This window comes from Diabrotica undecimpunctata, chromosome 5 (genome assembly GCF_040954645.1).
Source record: "Diabrotica undecimpunctata isolate CICGRU chromosome 5, icDiaUnde3, whole genome shotgun sequence".
Taxonomy (NCBI): domain Eukaryota; kingdom Metazoa; phylum Arthropoda; class Insecta; order Coleoptera; family Chrysomelidae; genus Diabrotica; species Diabrotica undecimpunctata.
Genome location: NC_092807.1, coordinates 11,799,338 through 11,825,132, shown reverse-complemented (window position 1 = coordinate 11,825,132; position 25,795 = coordinate 11,799,338). Strand labels below are relative to the sequence as shown.

At 33.8% G+C, this 25,795-nt stretch overlaps 1 protein-coding gene across 1 annotated transcript in view; it reads right to left on the bottom strand.

Annotated features, from left to right (window-relative positions):
- SppL (signal peptide peptidase-like protein) overlaps positions 1 to 25,795 on the bottom strand; it is a 39,504-nt gene that overhangs the window by 3,546 nt on the left and 10,163 nt on the right. Inside the window, exons 2-6 of the mRNA XM_072531473.1 lie at positions 25,411 to 25,764; positions 17,640 to 17,810; positions 8,332 to 8,504; positions 3,329 to 3,476; positions 2,332 to 2,573 (exon numbers count right to left, since the gene is read on the bottom strand). Coding sequence (XP_072387574.1) covers positions 2,332 to 2,573; positions 3,329 to 3,476; positions 8,332 to 8,504; positions 17,640 to 17,810; positions 25,411 to 25,738 — 1,062 coding nt within the window. The 5' untranslated portion in view covers positions 25,739 to 25,764. The remainder of the gene's footprint in view (positions 1 to 2,331; positions 2,574 to 3,328; positions 3,477 to 8,331; positions 8,505 to 17,639; positions 17,811 to 25,410; positions 25,765 to 25,795) is intronic.

The following is a 25,795-nucleotide window of genomic DNA, read 5'->3' as shown; positions in this document are numbered from 1 at the left end:
TCGTGAAAAGGATTTTAACGGTCGAGGAAAAAGTGCAAATTGTTGTCTGGCATGTGAATGGATTATCAGACAACATGATTAGACAACAATTTGTAAATATGTTCGCAGACGAAGGGAGGTAAATCCAGATTTGGAACTAAGGGACACTTTGATTTGTGCAAGTATTGAGCAAAATCCTACCCAATCAACACCTCGTCTCGGAGAACAATGTGGAATTCCAAGATTTAGAGTAGGTGAAATTTTGTAAAGATATCGATACCGTCCCTATAAACTTCATAAATCCAACGAACAATTCCCTGGGGATCAATATAGACGTTTAGAATTTTGTCAAACTGCAATGGAAATGTCACATCAAGATGAACATTTTTTAGAGAACGTTTTGTTCACCGATGAATGTACGTTTTCATTGCATGGCCGTCACAATTCAATCAATGCTAGGTATTGATCTCGAGGAAATACTCGTCAGATTTATGTCGCTCGTACCCAGCGTCTTCGAAAAGTAAATGTTTGGGGAGGCATAATAGGGAATCATGTCATTGGTCCATTTTAGACGGTATGTTGACTGGGCGGAAATACTTGGAACTTCTGCAAAATGAAATTGTCCCAGCCCTTTGTAATTTACCAATACCTTTCGATTCCATATGATTTCAACACGATGGTTGTCCTGCACATAATTCTCGCATCGTCAGTGAATATCTCAGTGCGACTTTTCCTAATCGATTGATTAGTGGCCACGGATATTTTTTTATTTTTGTAGAATTTTTACTTATTTAAACATTCTTTAAAAGTTTTTACTTTATTTTTTAAAGTACGACGATACTATTTTGTCAATAAGATTTTTTGTTTTAACTTTAGTTTTTGTTTAGTTTTGTTTAGTGATTCAAAGCAAAACGATCTTTGCATAATTTCAAATTATTAAAAAAAAAAAAAGAAAACCACATGTGGGTTTTGAACTCTAATCGTCTGCGATGTCTGTATCGCAATGTCGAATTCTTACCACTAATCCACGAAGGATTTATAATTATTCCGTGACAAGAGCGTATGAAACTCCTCAAATCATAGTAGAAATTATTCTTGGTTAATAATTTACAACTTTAGATTAAATAATCACTACACACTTTTGCTTTATTGTGGTCAATCAGTTTTTACTTTATGCGAAATAAAAAAATGGAAATATAGCTCGAATCTAACGTCTAAAGGTGTGAGACTATCGTTAGTGGTAATGTAATGTAATATAAATTATAGGTTTTTCCGATTATTTCTCACCTCTACGAGTTTCATCTCTTTTTATTTCACAAGGTAACTGTGTTTTCTATCTCTTACGTTAAAAAGCCGGGTGGTAAGACACTCATCACTGTATAGTGATGTAGTTTTGATGTTCCTCTAAAATTTGATTTATTACTATACTATTAAATGATGCTAACTCCGAATAAAGGGGTATATTCACATCACAGGAAAGTGATCAAAGTAGTCGGTCGCTACCTTTATTTGTTGTTTTAAGGTCACGTTTCTTAATCCATCACAAATAGGAGGAGCGTTTTTATGAATCCAAAAAGGCTTAGTTAGGTTGTATTCGTTTAACTTATATATGCTGCTAATGAATGGTGAGTTTTTGTTTAGCGACTTAATAATCATTTTTTCAGCTAAAAATGATCTTCTTAGTTCTAATGGAGGTCCGATTGCGATTAATTTATTTTTTCAGCTAAAAATGATCTTCTTAGTTCTAATGGAGGTTCGATTGATTCAGCTCTTAACGGTTCAACTGGTGTAGATTTCATTGCTCCCAGACATATTCTGAATAAAACAGGTAATAGCTAAGAAAATATACAATGCTTCGATGTCATCCCATTTTTGTTTCTCTTTAATCTTATACTGTTGTCTTCTTCTTCTTCTTAGTCGTTAACCTGATGCAGGTATCGTGATATCATGAAGCTATTAGCTAAATTTCCCAATGTTCCTCCAAGTTGTTCTATCTTCTGTCATTCTAGCACATTCTGACAATGGAGCGCCAATGGTAGCAACAATATGGTCCGTGTATCGTGTGGGAGATCTACCTCTACTTCTTTTGCCTTCTACTTTTCCCTTCTTTTATACTGTTGTATCTAGGTACTATTCAGGACAAAAGTTTTAATTGATTTGAATACTTAGAAAAGAATCTCATATGTTACTAACAGATGTCAACTTTTAATAATTGTAGATGTTTAATAAAATAATAATAGACATATATCTATTCCACGGGGATTTCTCTGTGTTTCTAGGTTGAAATTACACTGTTGTGCTATTAAATGACCTTATCAAATACTAAGAAAAATATCTATTTTATATACTTACCTTGAGGTACGCCATTGTTAGTAAAGGTAATAACGTAAATGGAACTAAATATAAAAGAGCAGGTTGGGCGGCTTTGAACAGTTCAGAGGTGACAGTAGCTGTCAGTAAGCCTAGGAAATAGCCTAAGAGAGAACAATGAAAATAAGTCAGTCTGGAGCCGGTTAAACCTTGAGATTTCCTATAAGCGTCATAACGCAACACGAAACACAGCAACAGGCCGGGCATTACGATATCTCCTAGACCTAAAACAAAGGATGCGTCTTGTTATACAAAAAATGAATAAAAATTTATTTAAAATAGTAATATTATTGTTAATAATGTCACTTGTTTTGTATAATGTCATATTTTGAATTTAAACGCTAACTTTTAAGCATTAAAACAAAGTTGCCTAACACTCCGATATTCGCGCGGGTTATATTTATATGCCAAGCATTATCAAACTGCGTTTGCTTCGCTTCTGCGCATGATTGTATCATAAGACTGCAGCTATTCCTCGTTGACAGTGCGTTATCAACATTGAAAAAGGCTGGTACTGTGTTTTACTTTTTTTTTCTGGCAAAACTCTGAAATAAATGATTTTTGTGAAATTACTAAATTTTTCTTCTATGAACATAGGGTTTCACCAAAATATAATAACCAAGATGCAAATTTTCACAGGATACATGTATATCTCACGCAAATATTTCTCTAACAAAACTCTGAGCGAGTATTGGTGGATACCATCATAATTATAGAAATATACATTTATAAGAGTGCGTTCATTTAATTAAAAAAAATGAATGACGTTCAGCACTATCTTAAGGCTCCTACACAAACAGTCCTACTAACCAATTCTGGCGCTTTATTATTGTTCTTCTTCCAATATCCTAAATGGACGTTGATGATAATTCTCACCCACAGGTTGCCTATATTTACGGCTGCCCTAAATGGTTCTAACGACATTTTATAGATTTTATTGCAGCCATACTATTGAAAAATAATAATTGGTGCATCTTACCTAACATACTGAAATGTCCAGAATTGTGAATGCTGGGAAATACTAATTTTCCTGGCAGGCTCAGTTTCGGTGCTTCTTTGGCCACACCACCTATGTGCAATTTTCTAGCTACCACACCTACGGGGTTTTCGGCGGGGCGCGTGGCCACCTTGAAATAAAATAAAAATATAAACTACTTATAAGATTACGCAGCTTAATGATAAACAACTTTCTATTTTATTATAAAATCTTATTAAGAAAGTATGGCAGGCTGATAAATCGACAGTTATTGTCAAAGTGATAGTTTTGACCAAAAGAGTTAGTAGTAAGTAGTATTATAATACATAAATAGATAGTAAAAATACCGTTCTATTGAGTGTGAAAGGGATTCACGCGTACGGCTGCCGGAACGAACCATCGCCGGTGACAAACCCCTCCTTAAGATGTGCGGTAAATTCTTACTGTATTTTGAGAATTGCTATCAGTCTTTATAATGAAAAGTATCTCTCTAATGTGGTTTGTAACTATAATACAATTACTACTCTAAGTGAAACCACAAATTGTAAAAACAATCTTTATTTTAACTCATAGGACGCGTTTCGACATCTCTGTCATCCTCTGCTATAAAATATAAGAGAATCTTGGAGAAAATGGGCTAGATTGTTAACGCCGCAGGGGAAATTATTAAAAGAGACTCCAAAAGTCCAATTGCTCTCTTCTGGGTACCATTTAAGAGAGCTCTCTAACGAAGAACAACAAAGTAACAGTATCCCCTTCTGAATATTTTTTCTATAACCCTCTACCGCATAAGAAACCTTTTATGGTTTCAAAATTTCAAAGTGTTGTAGTATGCATAATATCCACCACCCATCGAAAATTCTGACTACATCATTATACTATGCATCTGTATGTTTGGTTGCCTACCAGTCAAGAGAAAGGTCGTTATAACCTCATTCGTTTATACGCCTGATTTAGGAGTCAGTGGAAATGTCTGACAGAGACAGTGCCGAAGAACGTTAATCATAAAATATTTTTCGATAACTGGTTTAATAGTACAAAATTACAGATTTATCTTACAAAAAATGGATTGTTGCCTTTAAGTACTAAAAAGAACTAAAGAAAAAAGAACGTGGTTTCATTGTAGAAAAAGTTGCCCTTGTTGAAGAAGTAAACATAATTCTAATAACTTCGTTCGATAGAAAGCCAGTAAATATGTTATCAACCTACGTTGATAGTGAACCTAGAACCATAAAACGTAGGTACTTCCGAGAATTTTATGGTTTATCTCGGAGACAATTTGGTTTTTGTAAAGGGAAAAGCACGATTGATGCAATCATGAGCGTACTCGAAGCATTGCGCAACAGAGGGGATGAACATCGCTGGGCGGCCATGCTGTTGTTTGATGTTAAGAATGCATTCAATACGCTGCAGTGGAACGAGGTAATAAAGGCAATGGAGGAGAGAGAATGTCCTGGTTACCTGATGAATGTGGGGGTGGAGTATCTGTCCGACAGAATGATTATGGTGGAAAGGGGCACGATCGTGGCCGGGGTACCCCAGGGATCTGTCTTGGGCCCGACGCTATGGAATCTGGCATATGACGGGGTTATGCACTGTGAATACGGAGAGGGTACAAGCCCCTTCGCATTCGCGGATGACCTTGCTGTACTGGTAGTGGCCCGGGATGAGCCAGATCTCAAATACCGGGTTCGGAACGCAGGCCGCATCGTAAAGAAGTGGATGACGCAGCACGGACTGAAACTTGCGGCAGAGAAAACCGAAGCCATCATTCTGAAGGGGACAAGGAACAGGCAAAGTGTTGAATTGCAATGTGCGGGAGCATGTCTAACACCCAAGAAACAAGTAAAGTACCTAGGAGTGACATTGCACCAGAATGGAAAATGGGAGGAGCACGTGCGGGAGCTGGTCCGGAAGGCTGCGAATAGTGCGGCTACGTTGGGGAGGGTGATGCCCAACATTGGGGGACCCAAATCCGAAAGGAGGACGGTGTTGTACAGTCGATTGTCCTCTACGCGGCACCAGTCTGGGGAGAGGCGTTAGAGATAACGGCCTATAGGAGGCTCATGACACAAGTGGACAGAACAAGTCTGTTGCGAGTGGCATGCGTCTACAGAACAGTGTCTGCGGCAGCCTTGTGGACCATCACTGGATGTGTTCCGTTGCATGTTTTGGCGGTGGAAAGAAAAGAGCTCTATGAGAGAAGAGCCCAAACCTTACTGTAGCCGAGAGAAGACAGGAAAGGGAAAGGTCAATTGAAAGATGGCAAGAAGAATGAAACAACACGGAGGATATGGCACAGTGGACGAAAATGCTGATCCCGAACATAAGAGATTGGGTGGACTGTGGCCACAGGCAACTGGATTATTTCCTAACGCAGGTGTTCACAGGACACGGATGTTTTAGGGCCTACCTCTCTAGTTTCGGAAAGGCTGACACAGATGAATGCCTATACTGTGGATACTCGAACACTGTAACACATACGATGTTAGATTGCAGCAGATGGATAGTGGAAAGGAACAGAATGGAGAGAGGCAGGTGTGAATTTTGTTACAGTGAGAGAAATGTTTGAGAGAATGATTGAAAATAAATCAGGTTGGACTAACATACACAGTTATATCCGTAAGGGTCTTCTAAGCGCTACCTGGAACGAAACAAGGAGGCTCCTTGCTGATGAATGGAGTGTGGATGTGTATGAATGGAGAATGAATGAATAAAGGTAGTGCTTCGGAAGTGATGCCGGCCTTACAGCGGCCATTTTGCTTCCGGATCGCTGGATGACAGGAGGGTCTGGTTTAGCAGGTAGGTGTTCTGCGTAGACTCGACGACGAGAGGGCATTTTAAAGTACCTCGTACGAAGAACGAATCCTGCACTAAGGTCAGTCAGGCGGCGTGCTGGACTGAGATGTCTTTTGAAGATTCCAGACCCCCCTCTATAAGGTACTTCCGAGAAGAAAAAACCTACAAAGAGATTCCATACCCTCAAGCAGTTGAAGTTTATAATCAGCTGATGGGAGGAGTGGACTTATTAGACTCGATGCTAGAGCTTCACAGATTCCACCAAAGATCAAGAAAATGGTATAACGAATTTTTTTTTATATGTTGGATCTATGTGTTGTGGACGTATGGATACTCTGGCGTAGAAAAATTGAAAAACTTGCTATATGTCATTATTTGACTTCAAACAAGCCGTTTTTGAACATTTATGTAAATCTGGGAAGTCACTACCAAGAAATAGAGGTCGTCCAGTAGGACAAAATGGGACTCCAACGTCTAGTCATCAAGGAACTCCAACGTCTAGTCGTCAAGGAACTCCGCCTGTGTTACCCAATGGAACAACCCCAACACCAACAAAAAGTACAAGAAAAACTCCTGCAAAACATCAAGAGATACCGTTAAATTCTGTGCGTACGCACAATATTGGACACATACCAACACGGCAAAAATATCGCCAACAGTGTCAAACATGTACAAAAAAAACTTTCACCAAATGTATAAAGTGTAAAGTATTTTTGTGAAAAAAGGAATTGTCATATCACAATTTCATAACTAATATATTTTTGTAAGTCAACATTTTATTAAAATATATTCGTACAATGCAGGCGAAACCACATATGGATTTTCAAAAAATCTTCCAGTTTGTATGTAGTTATTGCATATGAAACCATATATGGGTTTACAAAAAAACGTCTATATATAGGGCTAAACAGTTAAATAGTTATTTTAAATGCACTAATGCCTTTTATATTCCTTAATAAAAATCAAAATACATAAAAATATTTTTTATTTCATGTTTGCAATAATTCATGCAGTATAGAGAATTTTCTGCTGCTAATTATGTAGTGAAATTCGTTATTGTCTGTTGGAAGACCCTGTCAAGGGAAAGATATTTTTTTAGTATTCCTTTATATTTTTATCTTTTGTTATTCCACCTATTTGACTTTTGTTTTTTTTTTCTTTTTCGTTTAATTAGGGTTTTACGGATAGTCCAATGTCAATCTAATGTCGGTCTGAAGTTAATTCCACTGTTGATTAAATATCGGTATAATCCAACATTTAGTTCTACGTAATCCTAATTAAATCTACATAAAAAAGATGACAGTAATTTTTTTCAATTTTTTTAAAGGATATTGGAAATATACATAATACAACAAAAATTATAATTTAATTTCCTACAAGTTCATATATGTATGGAAATTTTTTCTTTAAATTTAACAAAAAAATTATAATATAAAATATAAATTTGTATTGGAATATGTAGGATTTTCTTTATAGAATAATTTGCTTTATTCAGTAAAACGCCAATACAGTCAAAAACAACACGTTAATAATATATATTTATAAATTTAACACAATAATTAACCTATGACACGTTCACATGATTAAAAAAACATAACTATCTAAGCCCGCACGCGCTATATAGAAATAATGTCATCATTTTAATATTCGCTAACACAGGAGTGGACTTGAAACCGGCAAGAAAAAATTTACATAAAAAAATGAGGAAGCGATACACGAATTGTGTTTTTTGTTTTGTTTTGAAATTTCTATAAAATTGTAAACGGTAGTCATAATAATAGGATATTATGTAATTTACTTAGAAAAACCTTGATCGACGCGAAAAGTTTTATTACCCGTAATTAGTATAGTTAGTGATGTCATTTAAGGAATTTAATGATCGAGGTAATTGATTTTATAAATAAAGATAAACATTGTGTCAATTTTATCGTTTCGGATCGTTCATATTTTTGTCCTATCAAATTTGTAATAAGAACCATATTACAGCCTTCTAACTTCATTTTAATGCGACAATTTTAAGTTTCAAATATGCCATAACAGCATAATTTTAAAATTAATTAGTAATATACTCACATCATCTCCACCTCAAGGTTGGAACGATTATTTTAGTCCAGAGACATTTTTTCTAGTACTATTACTAATTAAATTTATAATAAGAAAAATATTTTAGGTTGTTACATATTTCTATAAGATAGCAAGTCACTTACCTTAACCATAACATTAGTGCTAAATATGTACGACGAGAAAAACACCCAAAACACATCATATATCAACAGTCCAGTGAGAAGCAACGTCGATACTTTCAAACTGGGTAATCTCACAAAGGCGATAAAAGCTACACACAGTCCCATGCCCATAGCGTCCATGAGCAACCAGTGACCTACAAATAAACAAAGACTTAATATTTAGTAACGGGTAATTGTTCATACTTTTCAATATTGGAATGATAATAAAACGAGAATAATAACTCGTTTTTAATGGTCATAAACACATAGTACAAAATGTATTTTCTGCGTAGCTAGAATACAATAACTATTTCCCTCTCATTGCCCTTTAAGTACAGTATTATCGCATGTAATATTGACTGAGTTTGTACGCAACTTACAGTAAAGTACCACAGATAGAACCAATTATTATTTCTGTGTGAAATGAAGAAACTGATGATGATGCCTCCTTATCGGAAGAAGAAAAATTATATATTTAAGTATCTAATTATACAGTGCTAGTCAAAAGTCCGTTCCCCCCTCTTATCTTTTGAACGGTTATTGTTATAATAGTGAAATTTTTAGGAAGGATATAAACAGACGTAGGCTTCTCAACTAGTCATAACAGGTGACGTAATAGTGACAGATGACGTTACAGTGCCACTGTGATATATAATTTTAAATGGGACCTTATGGCAAGTGATACCTCGTTTGAAAGGCATTGAAAATACGTATTCAGTCATAATAATTTTGTTTGAGTTTAAGCTCATTTTGATGAATAAATTAAATAAACACTAACATTGTAGCTTCTCATTTAATTAATGAATATTTAACAACCAGTTCTTATACTAAGTGTTCAAAATGTGCTCCATCTACTTCCTGACAGTAATGCATCGTATTTCTAAACTCTTGCCATACTTGTTCGAATGTGTCGGGGGAAATTGCCCTACATTCTTCAACAATTCGTTTTTTCCAAAATGTTAATATTGTCGGGAGCTGTAGCGTAAAGTTTAGATTTCAAGTATCCCCACAGAAAAAAATCTAGTGAGGTCCGGTGACCGAGCTGGCCATTCTATCGTACCTCGTCGTCCAATCCATCTACCACGATATTCCTCATCTAGGTAACGTCTTACTGCCCCATAATGGTGTGCAGGAGCACCATCTTGTTGAAATGTTATTTCGAAGTTACCGAATTCACCTGGATTATCCTCCAGAATTTCAAGTATTAACGGTTCAATTGCATTTTGTAACATCTCCAGATACACTTCACCGGTTAAGTTAGTATTGAGAAAAACAGGCCCAATTATGTGGTTTCCCAAAATAGTTGCCCAAACATATTTTTTTTTGGAAATTGAGTATGTGTTTCACAAAAGACGTGAGGATTTGTGTCACTCCAATACCTCACATTGTGTGTGTTAACATTTCCATTGAGAGAAAAAGTACTTTCGTCACTAATACAAATTGTTTTTATGTAATCGGGCTGTTGGTTAATTCTATTGGAAAGTTGGTGCACAATTTTTAATTTGTACGGATGAAATTTGTTTTCAGCCAACACTCGGTGTACGTCTTTTAACTGATTCCATAGATAGATGCAACTTGGGCTGTAGCAGAAGTAGGGTTCACTACCATTTCTGAAATTATGTTAATTTTTTTGTCATCACTAATTGTTGGTCAACCAAATCGTTTGACATCTTGAACACTACCTGTTTGTTTAAACTTCTGAAGAAGCTTCCTCAAATAAGCTCTCGATGTAGGGCGATCGGGGTACCTTTCATAAAAAAGACGTTCCGCTGCATGGAAATTATTTCCACATTCACCAATTATTAACACAGCTGCTACTTTGTCGGCTACAGTACGTACCATTCTGCCTTTGTAAACATTTAAACGTCTCGTTAAACAATAATTAAAATAAATATTAACTAAGAACAACTAACTAAAAACAACTTGACTAAACTTGAATTGACTAAACTAAACTGAAACAAACTAAATATTCAGGTATAAACACTTTTGCAAACTAAAAACAACTAGAGAATTGAGAAACGTTAACCTTTTTGACAAAAACCAAAGGCGGGCGTTAGAATTTTTATTAATTAAATACTAAACTAGAATTTTAGTATTTATTTAATTTATTCGTCAAAATCATCTTAAATCCAAACAAAATTAGTATGATTGAATAGGTATATTGAAATAATTGTAGTTTCGCATTTAATCAATAAATACTCTAACGTTCGCCTCCGGTTAATTGTCAAAAAAGTTGACGTTGACGTAAAAACAAATAGAGAATTGAAAAACGTCAACTTTTTGACACGTAACCAGAGGTGAAGATTTTAATATTTATTAATTAAATGCGAAACTACAATTTTAGTATTTATTTAATTTATTCATCAAAATGAGCTTAAACTCAAATAAAATTAGTATGGTTGAATAGATATTTTCAATACCTTTCAAACGAGATATCACTTGCTGGTCTTATTTAAAATTATCTGTCACAGTGGCGCTGTAACGTCATCTGTCACTATTACGTCACTTGTTATGACTAGTTACGAAGCCTACGTCTGTTTATTACCTCCCTCCAAATTTCACTATTATAAGTATAACCGTTCAAAAGATACGAGGGAGTGAACGGACTTTTGACTAGCACTGTATATTTATATTACTAATTGAAGTTTATATGACGCTATTACCGGAAATATATTTATTATTAAATTGTAAGGAAATATTCTAAACCAATATTTAGTATTTTTATAAAAATTAATGTGCTTACGTAATATTGAAATTTTAGTTTTTTATATTAAAGTACAGTCCATCTAATTTATTTACCGTTGCACGTCATTATCATTGACAGAGATCGAAGTTGACATAGTTGCCAAAGTATAAAAAAATCTTTAATGTAAATAAATAGAAACAAAACAAGAGTTAAAAAATAATCTTGTTAAAAACGTACACTTATTAACATTAATTACATATTAACATTAGTCAACACCTCAACTGTCAAATAAGTGTCACCAATTTATGCCAAAATATCACCTTCGTTCGATTACAGTTACAGTGTATTCCGAACAAATGTTCTTCATAAAAACGCTTTATAATGCATTTATACAAATTAAATGAAACATATTATTGTGTATTTCTTTAAGTTAACATTAATAGAAACCTTTAAATATTATTTCTATGCGTATATAATAACATATGTCTAGTGGCTCTAATGCCAGTGTACTCGGCAAAGTGATTCTAAAAAACAACACACCTACCGCCTAAATATATCATGTGACCTCACGGGCTATGACGCGGATGACGTGCAACGGTAAGTAAATTAGATGAAGTATAATTTAATCAGCAATAAGCAATAACTGAGGCGTTCAGTTATTCCCTTATATATTCCAATAATCCCTTATGGTTTGCTCATTTGCATTTTATGATGTATTGTATTGTGAGGTTTGTCGGGATAGTAATATTAAAGTCGAGTGAAAATTCAGATAAGAACGTATCAATTATTTCGTTTTTTCTGCATTGACCAACCTTGTACTTAGACCTTTGCTACAAAATTTGTGCTATCAATAATTTTCAAACGTACTAGGATGAATATAAAGGAAACTGGTTAAAGACGAGGCAATGTGTATACATGCGATTATAAAAACTTTTCTGATTGTGAAATTAATTTATTAAGACCAGCTACAAATTACTCACATATAATTACCAAAGAAATAAAATTGACTTCAAATTAAAGTCATCCAATAAAGAACTTGTGCTGCCAGGTGTCATTATCATTATTATGTTATTATCGACAAGGATGAATTGTTGCTCAATCCAGATATGCACTTAATCGCAAACATTCCTTTATATTCCAAATACGATTTTCTTTAATGATTCACAATATTATCAAAGAATAATAATCAATATTGAGAATATTATATTAACAATATAACAGAATATCTATTAGAGTTCTTGTATTTTACTAACAAAAACAAACAATAATAATCAACAAGCTTATGTATACAGTATAAATTATTAAAAAGTGGATTTCTAGTTGTTTATTAATAGTTTTTTTTTTGTACAAGGATGTATTGATATATAATTAACTTATACCGGTTCCGTGAACAAAAAAATTGCGTTACCATAGCAACGAAGAATAACTCATAGACAAGGCGAAAAGCTCGGGTTCGTTCGGAAAAATATTCCCATTAGATTTTTTTGTTCAATCACTTGAGATACCCCAAAATAAGGTCCAAAGGTCGCCCAGGGGAGAAGTTGTTCAAATTTGTTTAAATAATTTTTTTTAATAAATTGTAGTAATCAATTTGTTTGGCTCGGGCAATTTTGTTTTTAATTTTTTGGATCGTTCTGAACAAAATAGGTTTCTTGTAGTTTTTTTATAAACTTGATCTTTTTAGAGTTAATAATTTTAATAATAATTTTAAACTGAAAAAAACGCAAAATTACGATTTTTAAGGCTCAAAAACACAATTAAAAAACATTTTTTTTTTTAATTTACCAAGGACCTAAATGCAAGTTAAAACTTTGTATCATTTCCCGATAAGTATTTTGGTCCTATTTTATTTTAAATAAAGTAAAGTAATAAAATTAAATATTTAATATAATGAATAAAGGAAATACTATCAGACAAGTAAGATAGAACTATCCTAATAATTTTAACAAGTTTTGAGTAAATAAATAATTGTGTGAAAGATTAAAAAACTGGTTTTGGCGATGTTGATTGGTTTTTGGAATGTTTTAAGTCCGAGGAGTCGTCCGGTTAGGCATTCCTATGCGTTTTTTGTTAGATAAGAAAGTAATTAGTGCTGACAAGAAATTAAATATCAAAATAAAAGCCACATAATTTTATTACAAAAATCCAGACCCGACCTTAAAATAAATTAGATTTTAAAGTTAAGATTAGAATTAAATTAAATTAAAATAATAAATAATAATTGATATTAAATTGATATAAAAAAGTTTAATTAATATAGGAAAATGAATAGAAATGACAAAGGAACAGGAAGCGAAATAGATACAGATGAAGAAACGAAACGCAAGAGAAGAGACCAGAATGGATATTTAAGAAGAAGTAAAATGACTAAGCGTACACCTTCTAAAAGTAACACGGAGACAAAGGAAGAGAAAGAGGATGTCATGATTAAAATGATGCAACAACTAATGAAATAAATGAAGAAATGATGAATGAAATAAAGCAAGTAAGAAAAGAACAAATGGAAAATAATAAACAACTACAAAAGATAAAGGAGGAAAACAGAAAATTAAAAAAGACAGATTGGAACTGGAGAAAAGAATTAAAAAGAATAGTTTGATTATCTGGGGTTTAAAAATAGATACAAATGATGATAAGAAACTAAAAAAGCATGGAAACATTCATATCACAAGAACTGCAGGCGCAAATAAAAATGAGGAACGCAACAAAAATAGGAGAAACAGTCTATGCCATAGAAACAGAAACTTTCACGGATAAAATTGAGATATACTAAATAGGAAAGTAAGTTGAAGTATCATAAAGATCGCATCTATATAAATAATGATCTGACAGCAAAAGAAAAAGAAATACAGAAAGAAATAGTTAAAATAGCAAAGGACGAAAAAAGTAAAGAAAAACAGACAAAAATAGGCTATAAGAAGTTGTTCGTAAATGGGAAAGAATGGATATGGGATGAAGAAAAACAACAACTAAAACAAAATACCAAAGAAAACTTGCCAAAAAACTAGTAGAAGAAAAACAACCGGGGAGAAGAAAAACAAAAAAAACCAACAAAAATTGGAACTTGGAATGTGAGAGGTACTTATGAGCAGGGAGCTTTAAGAAACTTAGACCAAATTATGAAAAAATATACAATAGATATCCTTGCTCTGCAAGAAACGAAACAACTGGGAAATGAAATAATAAAAATAGGAAATAGCAGTGTTCAAGAGTGGAGGGACCAAGAGATATTTTGGAGTAGGATTCATGGTGTCGGAGAAAGTATACAAAGCAGTTGTAAATTTTCAACCAATATCAGACAGAATATGTTACTTCGGAGTAAGAGGAAAGTATAGGAAGATAAGTATCATTAATGTAGATGCGCCCACTGAAGATAACGACTTAGAAACGAAAACAGAGTTCTACGAAAAGCTAAGAAGCCTAATAGGAAATATACAGAAATACGATATAAAGATAATCACTGGTGACATGAATGCGACAGTCGGAAAAGAAGAAATATATAGGAGAATAACAGGGGGACGAAGTTTACATAAGGAATCAAATGAAAACGGGAAAAAGTTAATAAAATTTGCTACAAAAAACAAAATGAAGATAGCTAGCATTAGGTTTGATCACAAAGACATTTCATAAGGTAACATGGACTTCTCCCGATATAAAAATAAAAAATCAGATAGATCATGTCCTAATTGAAAGCAAACATAATAAGGCAATAACAGATTGCAGGAGTTACAGAGGGGCAGATACCAACAGTGACCATACACTAATAATAGCAAAACTAAAGCAAGAACTACCAATAATACCAAAACCTGTTAGAGATAGATTAAATTTACAATTAGAGCGCCTTCAAGAGAAGCAGGTTGTAAACAGACTAGAGGAAGAAATAAATAAAAAACTAGAGAATCCAGTAAAACAGGATATAGATGAAGAGTGGCAGACCATACGCCAAGTCGGAAGCAGCGGAAAAGTGTATAGGAAGAGAGCATATAAAAAGACGGCAAGACTGGTTCGATGAAGAATGTAGGAATGTTTTGGCAAGAAGAAACAGGGTAAAACTACAAAGAGATAAAGAAAATACCCAAAATGCAATCAAAAACTATGTGGCAAGAAGAAGGGAAGTGAAAAGAATTTGTAGAAAAAAGAAAAGAGAACATCTAGAAAAGCAATTGAAAACATAGAAGAAGCCTACATAAACAAAGAGGTAAATAATTTTTACCAAGAAGTTAAGAAATCCAGAGAAACTAAAAAGAATAAGCCACAGTATTGCAGAACCAAAGAAGGCTTACTTCTAGGTGAAACAACAGAAAAGTTAAACAGATGGGCGGAATATTTCGAAGATCTATTAAATACAGACCAAGATGAACTTGAGGGAAATGAGAATTGGCAAGAAGGTGAAGAAAGAACGTGCGAGGAACCAACTCTGAATGAAGTCAAAGAAATAATAAGAGACCTAAAAAATAACAGAAGTGCAGGAGAAAATGGTATCTCAGCTGAGATTTTTAAGGAATGTGGCGAAAGATTGAAGGAAAGGATATTTTACTTGACACTAATAATTTGGCAAAAGGAAGAAATGCCGAAACAATGGAATAGTGCTCTTATTTGTCCAATGTATAAAAAAAAGGACAAAACGGAGTGCGAAAACTATAGAGGTATAGCACTATTAGAAGTAGACTATAAAATATTTACAAAAATTATTAGGAAAAGATTAACAAAACATGATAACAAAGTGATTGGAGAATACCAGGTATGTAGGTTTTAAATCAGGAAGAACAACTACTGATCAAATAAGTATGTTAAAATTAATACAAAATAATAGCTACGAAAAAAAAAAGGATTACATATGCTATTTATCGATTTTAAACAAGCATATGACTCCCTAAATCGAACGATGCTATATGAGGCCTGAGTACATTAGAAATACCAGAAAAGCTTACAAGGCTAGTGAGAATGACGCTTAGGAACACGATGAATAGGGTAACAATGGAAGGAAGCTTTTCAAGACAGTTCATAGTGAATAGAGGTTTAAAACAAGGGGATACGCTATCAACGAATTTATTCAACCTAGTATTATAACAAATCGTAAGAAGATCAAATATAAGCACCAACAGGACTATTTTCAATAGCAGGAAACAGTGCATAGCGTACGCGGATGATGTTGTGATACTAGCGAGAACAAAAAAACATTTAGAAAAAGTTTTCAAGAAATTTGAAGAAGAAGCGAAAAGATACGGATTAATAATAAACCAAACAAAAACGAAATATATGGAAATGAGAGGAGACATAACAAATAATAACAAATATATCAAAATGAAAGGAGCAGAGACTGTTTATAGTTTTGAAAAAGTGTCAGAATTTGAATACTTAGAAGTAACCATAACGAACACGGGAAAAGAAAAAAAAGATAGATTAAAGATTAATGAAGGGAAGCAGAGCGATAGGATCACTAAATTCATTACTGAAAGCAAAAAATGTATCAAGAACAGCTAAACTGCGAATCTACGAGACAGTAATCAGACCCACCGTGATGCATGCCTGTGAAACGTGGATTATGAACCAGCAGGAAGAAAAGAAAGTAGAGATCTGGGAAAGAAAGGTGCTCAGAAAAATCTTCGGAGAAATATAATGTGCAGTAAAATCAAACGTTAAAACGTCTCAATTTTAGTTTTTATATTATATGAAGTGAAAAATAAAATCTTATATGTACCACCGGTGTTACTGGATGAATACGTCCATCCAGCAACATCCATTCCTCGGGCCAAAGGCCCTCTGACTGGATTATGTTGCTCTCCGGGCGTAATCATCTTAATAACACCCTTGATGAATAAATAACTATTAAAGATTAGATCTTGTTTCTCTCTCTTATACACGCCGCAGCTTGAGTTTAGGTTTTTGGTGACTTCAAAAATAATGTTTTTTACTTATGTTTTAGCGCATTGAAAATCGTAGGTTTGCGTTTTTCTCAGTTTTAAATTATTTAAAACTCGAAAACGATCAAGTTTACAAAAAAACTGCAAGGGATCTATTTTGTTCAGGATAATCTAAAAAATTTAAAAAAAAATTAACAACTTTTCGCCTGGGCGACCATTTGGACCTTATTTTGGTGTATCTCATAAAAGTAATTATGCAAAAAAATCTTATGGGAATATTTTTTCGAACGTACCCGAGCTTTTCGCCTTGTTTATTACTAGAAGCTTTAGTGTAAAGTTTTACGTCAAAAAGTCAAATCAAAGTTGAGGAATAAAATTTTTAAAAATAAGGTCTACCTAAATTGTGAAATATTTTAGTATCGGGCCTGTATTTGAAGTGGTTAAGACGTAAGCAAGTTACAAATATATGCTTAATAGCTTTGACGATCAAGTCCTTCATATGCGATCGTGAAAATTTGATTGCAAGATTCAAAAGAGATAAATTTTACAATGAAGATGAAGACCGATCGGGTTGGCCAGTTTCTATGTACACCCCAGCAAATATCGATGCAGTTCATGTTCATGATACATTAACATGCGTCGAATATGTTTCTAGTTTGTCTAGTATTTACTTTTCTCCTTACAACAAATTAGTATATTTAGAGATATTAGTAATTTTAATAAAAGTAATAAAGACTTACCTGTCAAGACCCATATGCAAACAATAAAAACGGACAAAGAAAGGGAAAACAATTCAGCGGCAGTGAACCGTCCACACATCCCAAACGAGATCTTCTTGCCATCGGAACAAGGTCCCATTATGTACTGACACATTGGCAATAGGAGAAAGGCAAGAGCAACTGTTGCGATCACTGTAAAAAAGAAAACAATTTTACATTCAAAGTGTTGACATCTAGTTTAATTTTTATATCATATATACAGTACGTTAAGTTTTACACACCCCATAAATGGCAACACTGCGCGCCGTCGACTTTCCACGAACCTCCGTTGACCCGTCGCCAATAATTTGTCATTATACCGTGGTTGTTTAAAGCAATAACAGCGTAGATTTTTAAATTATTTTTGTAAACAACATGTCTGTTTATATAGAAAAGGTTCAAATAATAAAATTGTTTTATGGTGGTAATTCTGGACAACAGTGTGTAGATTTATTTTCTGTGTTTTTTGAGGGGAGACCAAATCGTGACGTACAGTCAATTCATAATATTGTTGAAAATTTTGAGAGTTGTTATTGCCTAAAAATTTAAGAAAATGTCACGATCAAGAAGGTTCACCACAAAAATTTGAGGAAAGAGAATACCGGGATACACAAATTTGTGCAACAATCGAGGTAGATTCAATATGTTCAAGTAGAAGCGTTGCTAGAGAGTAAGATGTTAGCAATGTTACTGTAAGAATTTTAGATATTCGAAAATACAGCAGCTTTAGAAGGCTACTGATGAACCAAATGTTATTAAAAATATTTTATTCACTGATAAATCTTCTGTTTTGTTAGTAGGTAGACAAATTCTTTCATTACAAGGCATTAGGCGCGGCAAAACCAGCACATAAGTGTTGTTTACCGAACTCAACGTCCTCAAAAAGTTGACGTCTGGACTGGCATTTTAGGAGACTACATAATAGGTCCATTTTTTATAGAGGGCAACTTGAATAGTAGAGTATTCCTCGATTTGTTACAGAATCATGTTCTTCCCGCTATTCTCAATTTTCCTAATGTAAATCTGAGAATTTTTGATTTCATCAAGACGGCTGTTCAGTTCACAACGCTCGAATAATTATGGAGTACTTAAACAATACTTTCCCGAATCGAGTTATCAGTGGAACACGCGATATTAAGTGGCCCGCGCGATCTTCAGATCTTACACTCATGGACTTCTTTTTTAGGGACATTTAAAAAGCGTTATCTACGATTATCCTGAGGCTAAAGCTCAAAATTTGAATGAATTAAAGAGAAGTCTCCTATTCTGTTACAGCAGAAATTCTTTGATCTGTCCACAGAAGTATTTATGACAGATTGGGATACTGTTCAGCTGTAGAAGGTCAAATATCTGAATCATTTTTGTAGGGCATAACAAATTATTTCTTATTTTATTGGGAACTATTTTTTTATTTTAAATAAGAGTATATTTTTTGTTTTATCTTTTTAAAGAAATGGGCTTTTATTTTTAATTCAACCACAAAAAATTGTTCACAGTATTAAAAACCGATACAAATGCACCGCTTTATAAAGATCAGTGTATTTTTATCGAGTTTATGTTATAAGAAATGAACTGGGCATACATAATGAAAACGAAAATCGACGGACGGAGGTGTATATCCCAAGCATTGTTATGTGTTACTAAATGGTTTTCTCGTTTTCTGTCTAGGTGTCGGACTGCATCCGAGAATTACAATTAAGCAGATCGGAGAGGCAATGTTGCCGATTTTAGCGCTGTATGTAGTGTGCAATATATAATCCAAAACTTAACGTACCGTATTTAGTTTTGTTTGTGGTTTACTTTTAATCTTATTCACTATTTCCTCTTTCCTCTTTTTTATTAAATCTTGTGTTTCCTTGCTGAGTTTTTGAACTTAATCTCTTTTATTGTGGATCGATTCTTTTGTTTTTGATATAGTATTCGTTAAATTCTGTCAGTTTTTGTTCGTATTCGATTTTTCTCTGCTTTAGTTCGACTATATTTATTGTTGTTTCCCTGGACTTTATAAGTTTTCTTCTTTCTGTCTTGGTGTCAATTCTTATTCGATATCTTAGCATTCTGTGATCGCTACCTGTATCTATCGTATATAATACTACTGTATCTAATATTACGGTTCTATGGTTGCATAATATGCAGGGTGGGCCAATAGTCTGGAAACGCCTAATTATATCTGAAATAGATGGTCCCAATTGTAGAAAAACTGGGATACGCCTATTCTGCAATATGAAGATTTCAAATTGCATGCTTGTAATGTTGCCAGTTTTACTATTTTTACTACACTGCCACCGCAAAATAATATTTTTTTTTTTCATTTGACAAAATTTTCTGGAAAATGATTCTTCTAAAATTAAAATAAATAAAAATAAAATCAAATCAACGAGCTTTTACAACTATTTTGACGGACACTTATTTCAAATTAACACCAACTGAATGCTGTGAAACACTACAGTACTTACTACAGAAGTTGCGATGGGCCATCGGCCATTCAGGTGCAAACAACTGCGTTGTCTGGCGAGATTTTAAAACGTGCGGGGTTCCCCGTGGGGCCTGCCGTCTTCCGTCGTTTACTTGACGACGCCAAACACCCAGTTGATATTTTGGTCTCGTATAACGAAATTACACCTAATAATTATTTACGGAAATTATTGAGAAATTTGTTTTTTTCGTTAAATTTGGCACCAAAATCCAGAATTGCATTTAAATAGCCCTTAGCGAAAGAGTTAAACTCGTGTGTAGTCCATTTTCGAATTGCCCCCCTTAAAAATCAAATTGCCCCACGTTGGTTTTAAACAGAAAGGGCAGTGTATTTTCAAGTTGTTGAAAATTACAGATTTTATAATATTTAAAATACTCTAATTGTATTTAAAATGATATATTTTATTAAAGTGGAACAAGTCGAACAAGTGGACAAATATGCATACCTGGGAACAATGATTAACTCCACAAATGATTACAATCAGGAGATAAAAATAAGAATAGAAAAGGCTAGAGCAAATTTCAACAAAATGAGAAGAGTTCTATGTACCAGGGATTTAAAACTGGAACTAAGAGTTAGGTTGGCGAGGTGCTATGTTTTTTCGACCTTATTTTATGGAATGGAATCTTGGACCTTGAATGCTACATCAATGAAAAAACTGGAATCATTTGAGCTGTGGGTGTACAGAAGAATTCTGAAAATATCATGGACAGAACACGTCACAAACAAAGAGGTTCTGAGAAGGATGAACAAAGAAATGGAAATTTTAAATTCAATAAAAACAAAAAAATTGGAATATCTCGGACATATTACACGTGGAGAGAAATACACCTTGCTCCAACTGATCATGCAGGGAAAGATCCAAGGAAAGAGAAGCATAGGGAGGCGTAGAATGTCATGGCTGCGCAACCTGAGAGAGTGGTACGGATGTACATCAAATGAACTTTTCAGAGCAGCCGTCTCAAAAGTTCGAATAGCTATGATGATTGCCGACCTCCGCCGCGGAGATGGCACTTGAAGAAGAAGATTTTATTAAAAATATAAATGTAAATTTAGTAATAAAAAATCAGTCATTTTATATTTCCTGCTGAAATAAAAAAATTAACAATGTAAATGTGCTTGAATATACATATTTATTTTAAAGAGATTACATGCATATATTCGAACAAACATGAATAAGTTTACGTCATCGCAATAGTGTTCATCGCCCGAAGAATCTTCAACGGAACATTATAATAATTCTATTGCGTCTTTAGAGAGCACGCCTGACTTTTTATTCAGTAACTTTCACTCATTTGTACTACGAGAATCATAAATGACACTAATACAATGAAAATAACTCGTTGTTGATATTTTTAGTAATATTTAAATTTTCAGATGTAGCAGATTTACTTTAACGTTAGTTCAAGTACTACAAAAAAATAAAAGTGAAGCAGTCGAGAAGAGTAGAGTTAGAAGTCCCAAAAATACGAGGCTATTTTGAGTTAAAATATCCTAGTGAAAGCAGAGATATGCTCATTTCAAAAAAAGGACTAAATGTGAGGACTATTTGGCTAAAAACAAGTCAGTCATGAAGCGCCCGCCCTATTCGCCAGATTTAGCATCCTATGACATCTACTTGTTCCTAGAAATCAAATCCGCTTTAACCCTTTAAGCCGATAATAGTTTGGAATACTATATCAGTACATCAGTTACTAGATTTTGAATAAATTTTTGTTATTTCTATGAAAAAAATGCTGGACAACCGTTTTACCAGAGTTCAATCAAGGAATAATTTCTATGCTAGTTTCTCTGGTATACAGGGTGTACCAAATGATAAAAATTGTATCAATAGTAGGTATAGGACTTTAAATAATACAAAAATACTGCACAATATCGTAATAAACAAACAAAAATATAATAATAATAATAATAATAATAATAGTTCACGCACTTGAATGATATGGTTTAAAACAATCCAAGCACAAAGCCACTTTACAGTCTCCTGCTGTGTATCTGTAATCCCGTTTTTGAGCACTGCTGGCATCGTCTTCGCGTGGTTTTCTGCGGTAAATTAATTAACATTTTGAAAATACTCCATGTTCAATGGCCTCACAATTTTTTTTCTCGCAGAAAAATCTTTTATAAGACTGGTAGCCAATTTGGATCTATATTCAAGGTGAGATATTGCTGTTTTTTCTACTATTACTTTGCCTAAGGAATTGTTTGTAAGAATTTACTATCTTTCTTCAAGTGCCATCTCCGCGGCGGAGGTCGGCAATCATCATAGCTATTCGGACTTTTGAGACAACTGCTCTGAAAAGTTCATTTGATGTACATCCGTACCACTCTCTCAGGTTGCGCAGCCATGACATTTTATGCCTCCTATGCTTCTCTTTCCTTGGATCTTTCCCTGCATAATCAGTTGGAGCAAAGTTTATTTCTGTCCACGTGTAATTGCAATATTCCAATTTGCTTGTTTTAATTGTATTTAAAATTTATATTTCTTTATTTATCCTTCTCAGAACCTCTTTGTTTGTGACGTGTTCTGTCTACGATATTTTCAAAATTTTTCTATACACCCACAGCTCAAATGATTCCAGTTTTTTCAATGATGTCGCATTCAAAGTCCTAGATTCCATTCCAAAGAATTTACTATGGATGCATCAAAAAGGTAATAAAATAACTTCATTCACCATCGACGACTTTTCCAAGCTACTGAGTATGTCTGCATTCGTTAGTCAAACCGATCAACACCGCCAATATACATATTTTAGTCTACAATGGCTTGAGGACAATGTATGTTTTCTTGTTCTCCAGTTTATGTTCTCAAAAGAAAACCAGTTTCTGCATGATTATGCATATTGCTGCATACGGCTATAGATTTTGAGCCACGATCGTTCCACTTACTTATATGTAGTAATATCATTGCAGACAACTCTATCAATTTCACCCGTTTTCATTTTTCTGTCCTAGTTTTTTCTGTCCAAAATGACCTAGTTCTATAATCTATTTATAAGAGGAAGTGTGGTAAAAAAATTGTTAAAGTATAAGCAGTGTCCTCTTTTTTCCAACACTTTAAATAAATTCAGTCTAACTGTTTCCCCTAGAGTATTGTCGATAGTCCGTTCAAGTTCTCTACCTTGATATACCTCAAAATTGATAAGGTAACCTGTTCCAGTACATGCCATTGGCCAAATTTGTTTATTGTATACCCCTCTTTATGGGTTTCATTGGCATGTACTGTTTCAAAGTAGTCCTTCCCTTAAAAGCCATCCATACTTTCATCAATTGAAATATTTCTGCTCGGAGAAATAGATTCCATAAAGGTTGTTTTTTAATTTTTGAATAAGAGGTCTCACTTCAAAAAACTTGTCAAATTCCCGAGTTCCTCTGACTGGCATTTGTTGGTTATCATTCAAATGGTTATAACTTAAGATTTTAAGAAATCTCTTTAGAGGAAAAATATTAGTAATCCTTTCATTATGAAAATTTGGATCTGCAGACCAGTATTTTTTGATAGAAGGTAAACTATTAAATCCCATTAGGAAAACTTTCAATTCTTCGAAGGACAAATCAAAATTTTTGTTGGCGTGGACAGAATATAAATTTGACTATTCTACAATGTATTGTAGTACGGTATCATTGAAAAAAACATTAAAGAAACTTACTGGGTCTTTAAAAGACGGTATCACTTTCGAACCCTTGAATTCTGCATAATTACAATTTTTAAATTCACTAGGTATTCTTGGTTCTTTAGACCACCCCTTAAAATCATTGGTAACATCGAAAGTTGCTTTATCTTTATTTGATGATGAAGCATTCATATTTTTGATTTAAGTGGCTTTTTCGGGCTGGTAATCTCTGTCTGCTACATAATCATCTGAATCCTCGCGTTCTAAACAGTCGTAAATTGTGGAATTTTTACCGTTTTCTACGTAGAGGCTTGTAGTTAGTTACTATGTCTATTTTGGCTGTATCACTTCCAGACGGAGTAGACGGCAGTATTGTACACGAACTTCTGCTAGAAGATCTTTCTGATGGTGTGTCAGGTTCTACTACATCCTCAGCTAACTGTTCAGTTGTAAGACCCCTTTCAATACTGTATATCAGAATAGTTTTCGGACATCTGAAAAAAACATGCATGTTGGGGAATTGTGTAAAATATTTGCTAAACGCAAATAGAGTGGTTCATAATGTATAACGAAAATGTTCAAAAATGACCAACACAACAAATGAAACCAATTTAGCATATTTGTGATGGTTATAAATATTTATTTTAGAGGAAAATTTGAGGGCTCATTTTTCTAAAATATCATATTCAAAATAATTTTCAATTTTCTTTACTTTTGATATATATTTTTTGTTCTGAAACTATTGTATCCTTATATTGGTAATAAAAAACACTTACCTTTTATAGCACTCCTCAATGATCAAATTTTGAAGAAAAAATGACAAAACACATTAAGCCACGTGCTAATTGCAAAAAAGAAGCACACTAGAATCCACTTGTACAAATGTTGTACCACTACAATGATTACAAGTTGAGTAAACGTTCCGATATCACAGCCATCTATGCATTTTAAAATACAGGTATAGATGTAAATAGGTAGAAATCTGATTTGTACTACTCATTTACTTTGACAAAAACGGTACAAGGGCAATACCAGAGATACTTAAATGGTTAAAGGAATCCGCCACCCGAGTCATTAGAGGGTATAAACCAAATATCGGCGCAGCTATTCAACAGTCTGTCGGAAGAGGATCTGCAACATTGCTTCGTATAGTAGAAGGTTTGCATGCAGTAGGGATGCGGAATGATGTTATATTTAAGGAGGAAAATAAAAAATTTAAAAAAATTGCTAAATAAATATGTTATATTAATAATACCGAAACTTTAGTGTGTAGAATTCAAGTCTTTATGTATTCTAAAGCTTAAATAGAGACTATTTGTATATCTACGAACCCATTCAAAAACAAAATTTATTATATATTTAATATACCTTATAATTTGTTATGCTTGTGCACATAAAAAACGAGGCTTTACAAGGTTAAATGTAAATTTTTACAATGTTAACTTTTTTATTTATGGCCCAATTTGGATATTTTTTGGACAAGTAGAAGGAAAATCATCCCAAATCAATTAATATCAATCAAATGTCCAAAGAAATCCCGATTAACACACAATATATGAGGAAAAACAAAATTATATTTCTGTCACATACGACGTTTAAAACACCATGTGGTGTTTTGGAATGAATTGGAAGTTAGATTCAGAAAAGAACCAGTTGTACTTACCAGCTGTGCATATTGCGAACAACATCTGCATAGAATCGAAAAAGAAAAACATGACCAACAATGACACACTAGCCCCCAAAGGCAAACATAGCGCCTGCATGGTGTCCAACGTCTGGACGCCGTTCTCTGCGGGAACGCTCTGAGGGGGATTCAGCAGGGAATTCGTTGTACCGTTGGCGCGTTCCCTGGCTTCTTGCTCCATGTTAAGGCTGCGAAACGATCCGTACACGATGAGCAACATTGATATTAGGAACGTGGACACCCGGCTCGAGTCCATTATGGAGTAGGCCCACTGGTATTCGACTGTTTGGCTTTGAGTGTCTGCCATTACGGCAGTTTTTCTTTTGTCACTATCTGAAACAAAATAACATTCACGTTTAACTAT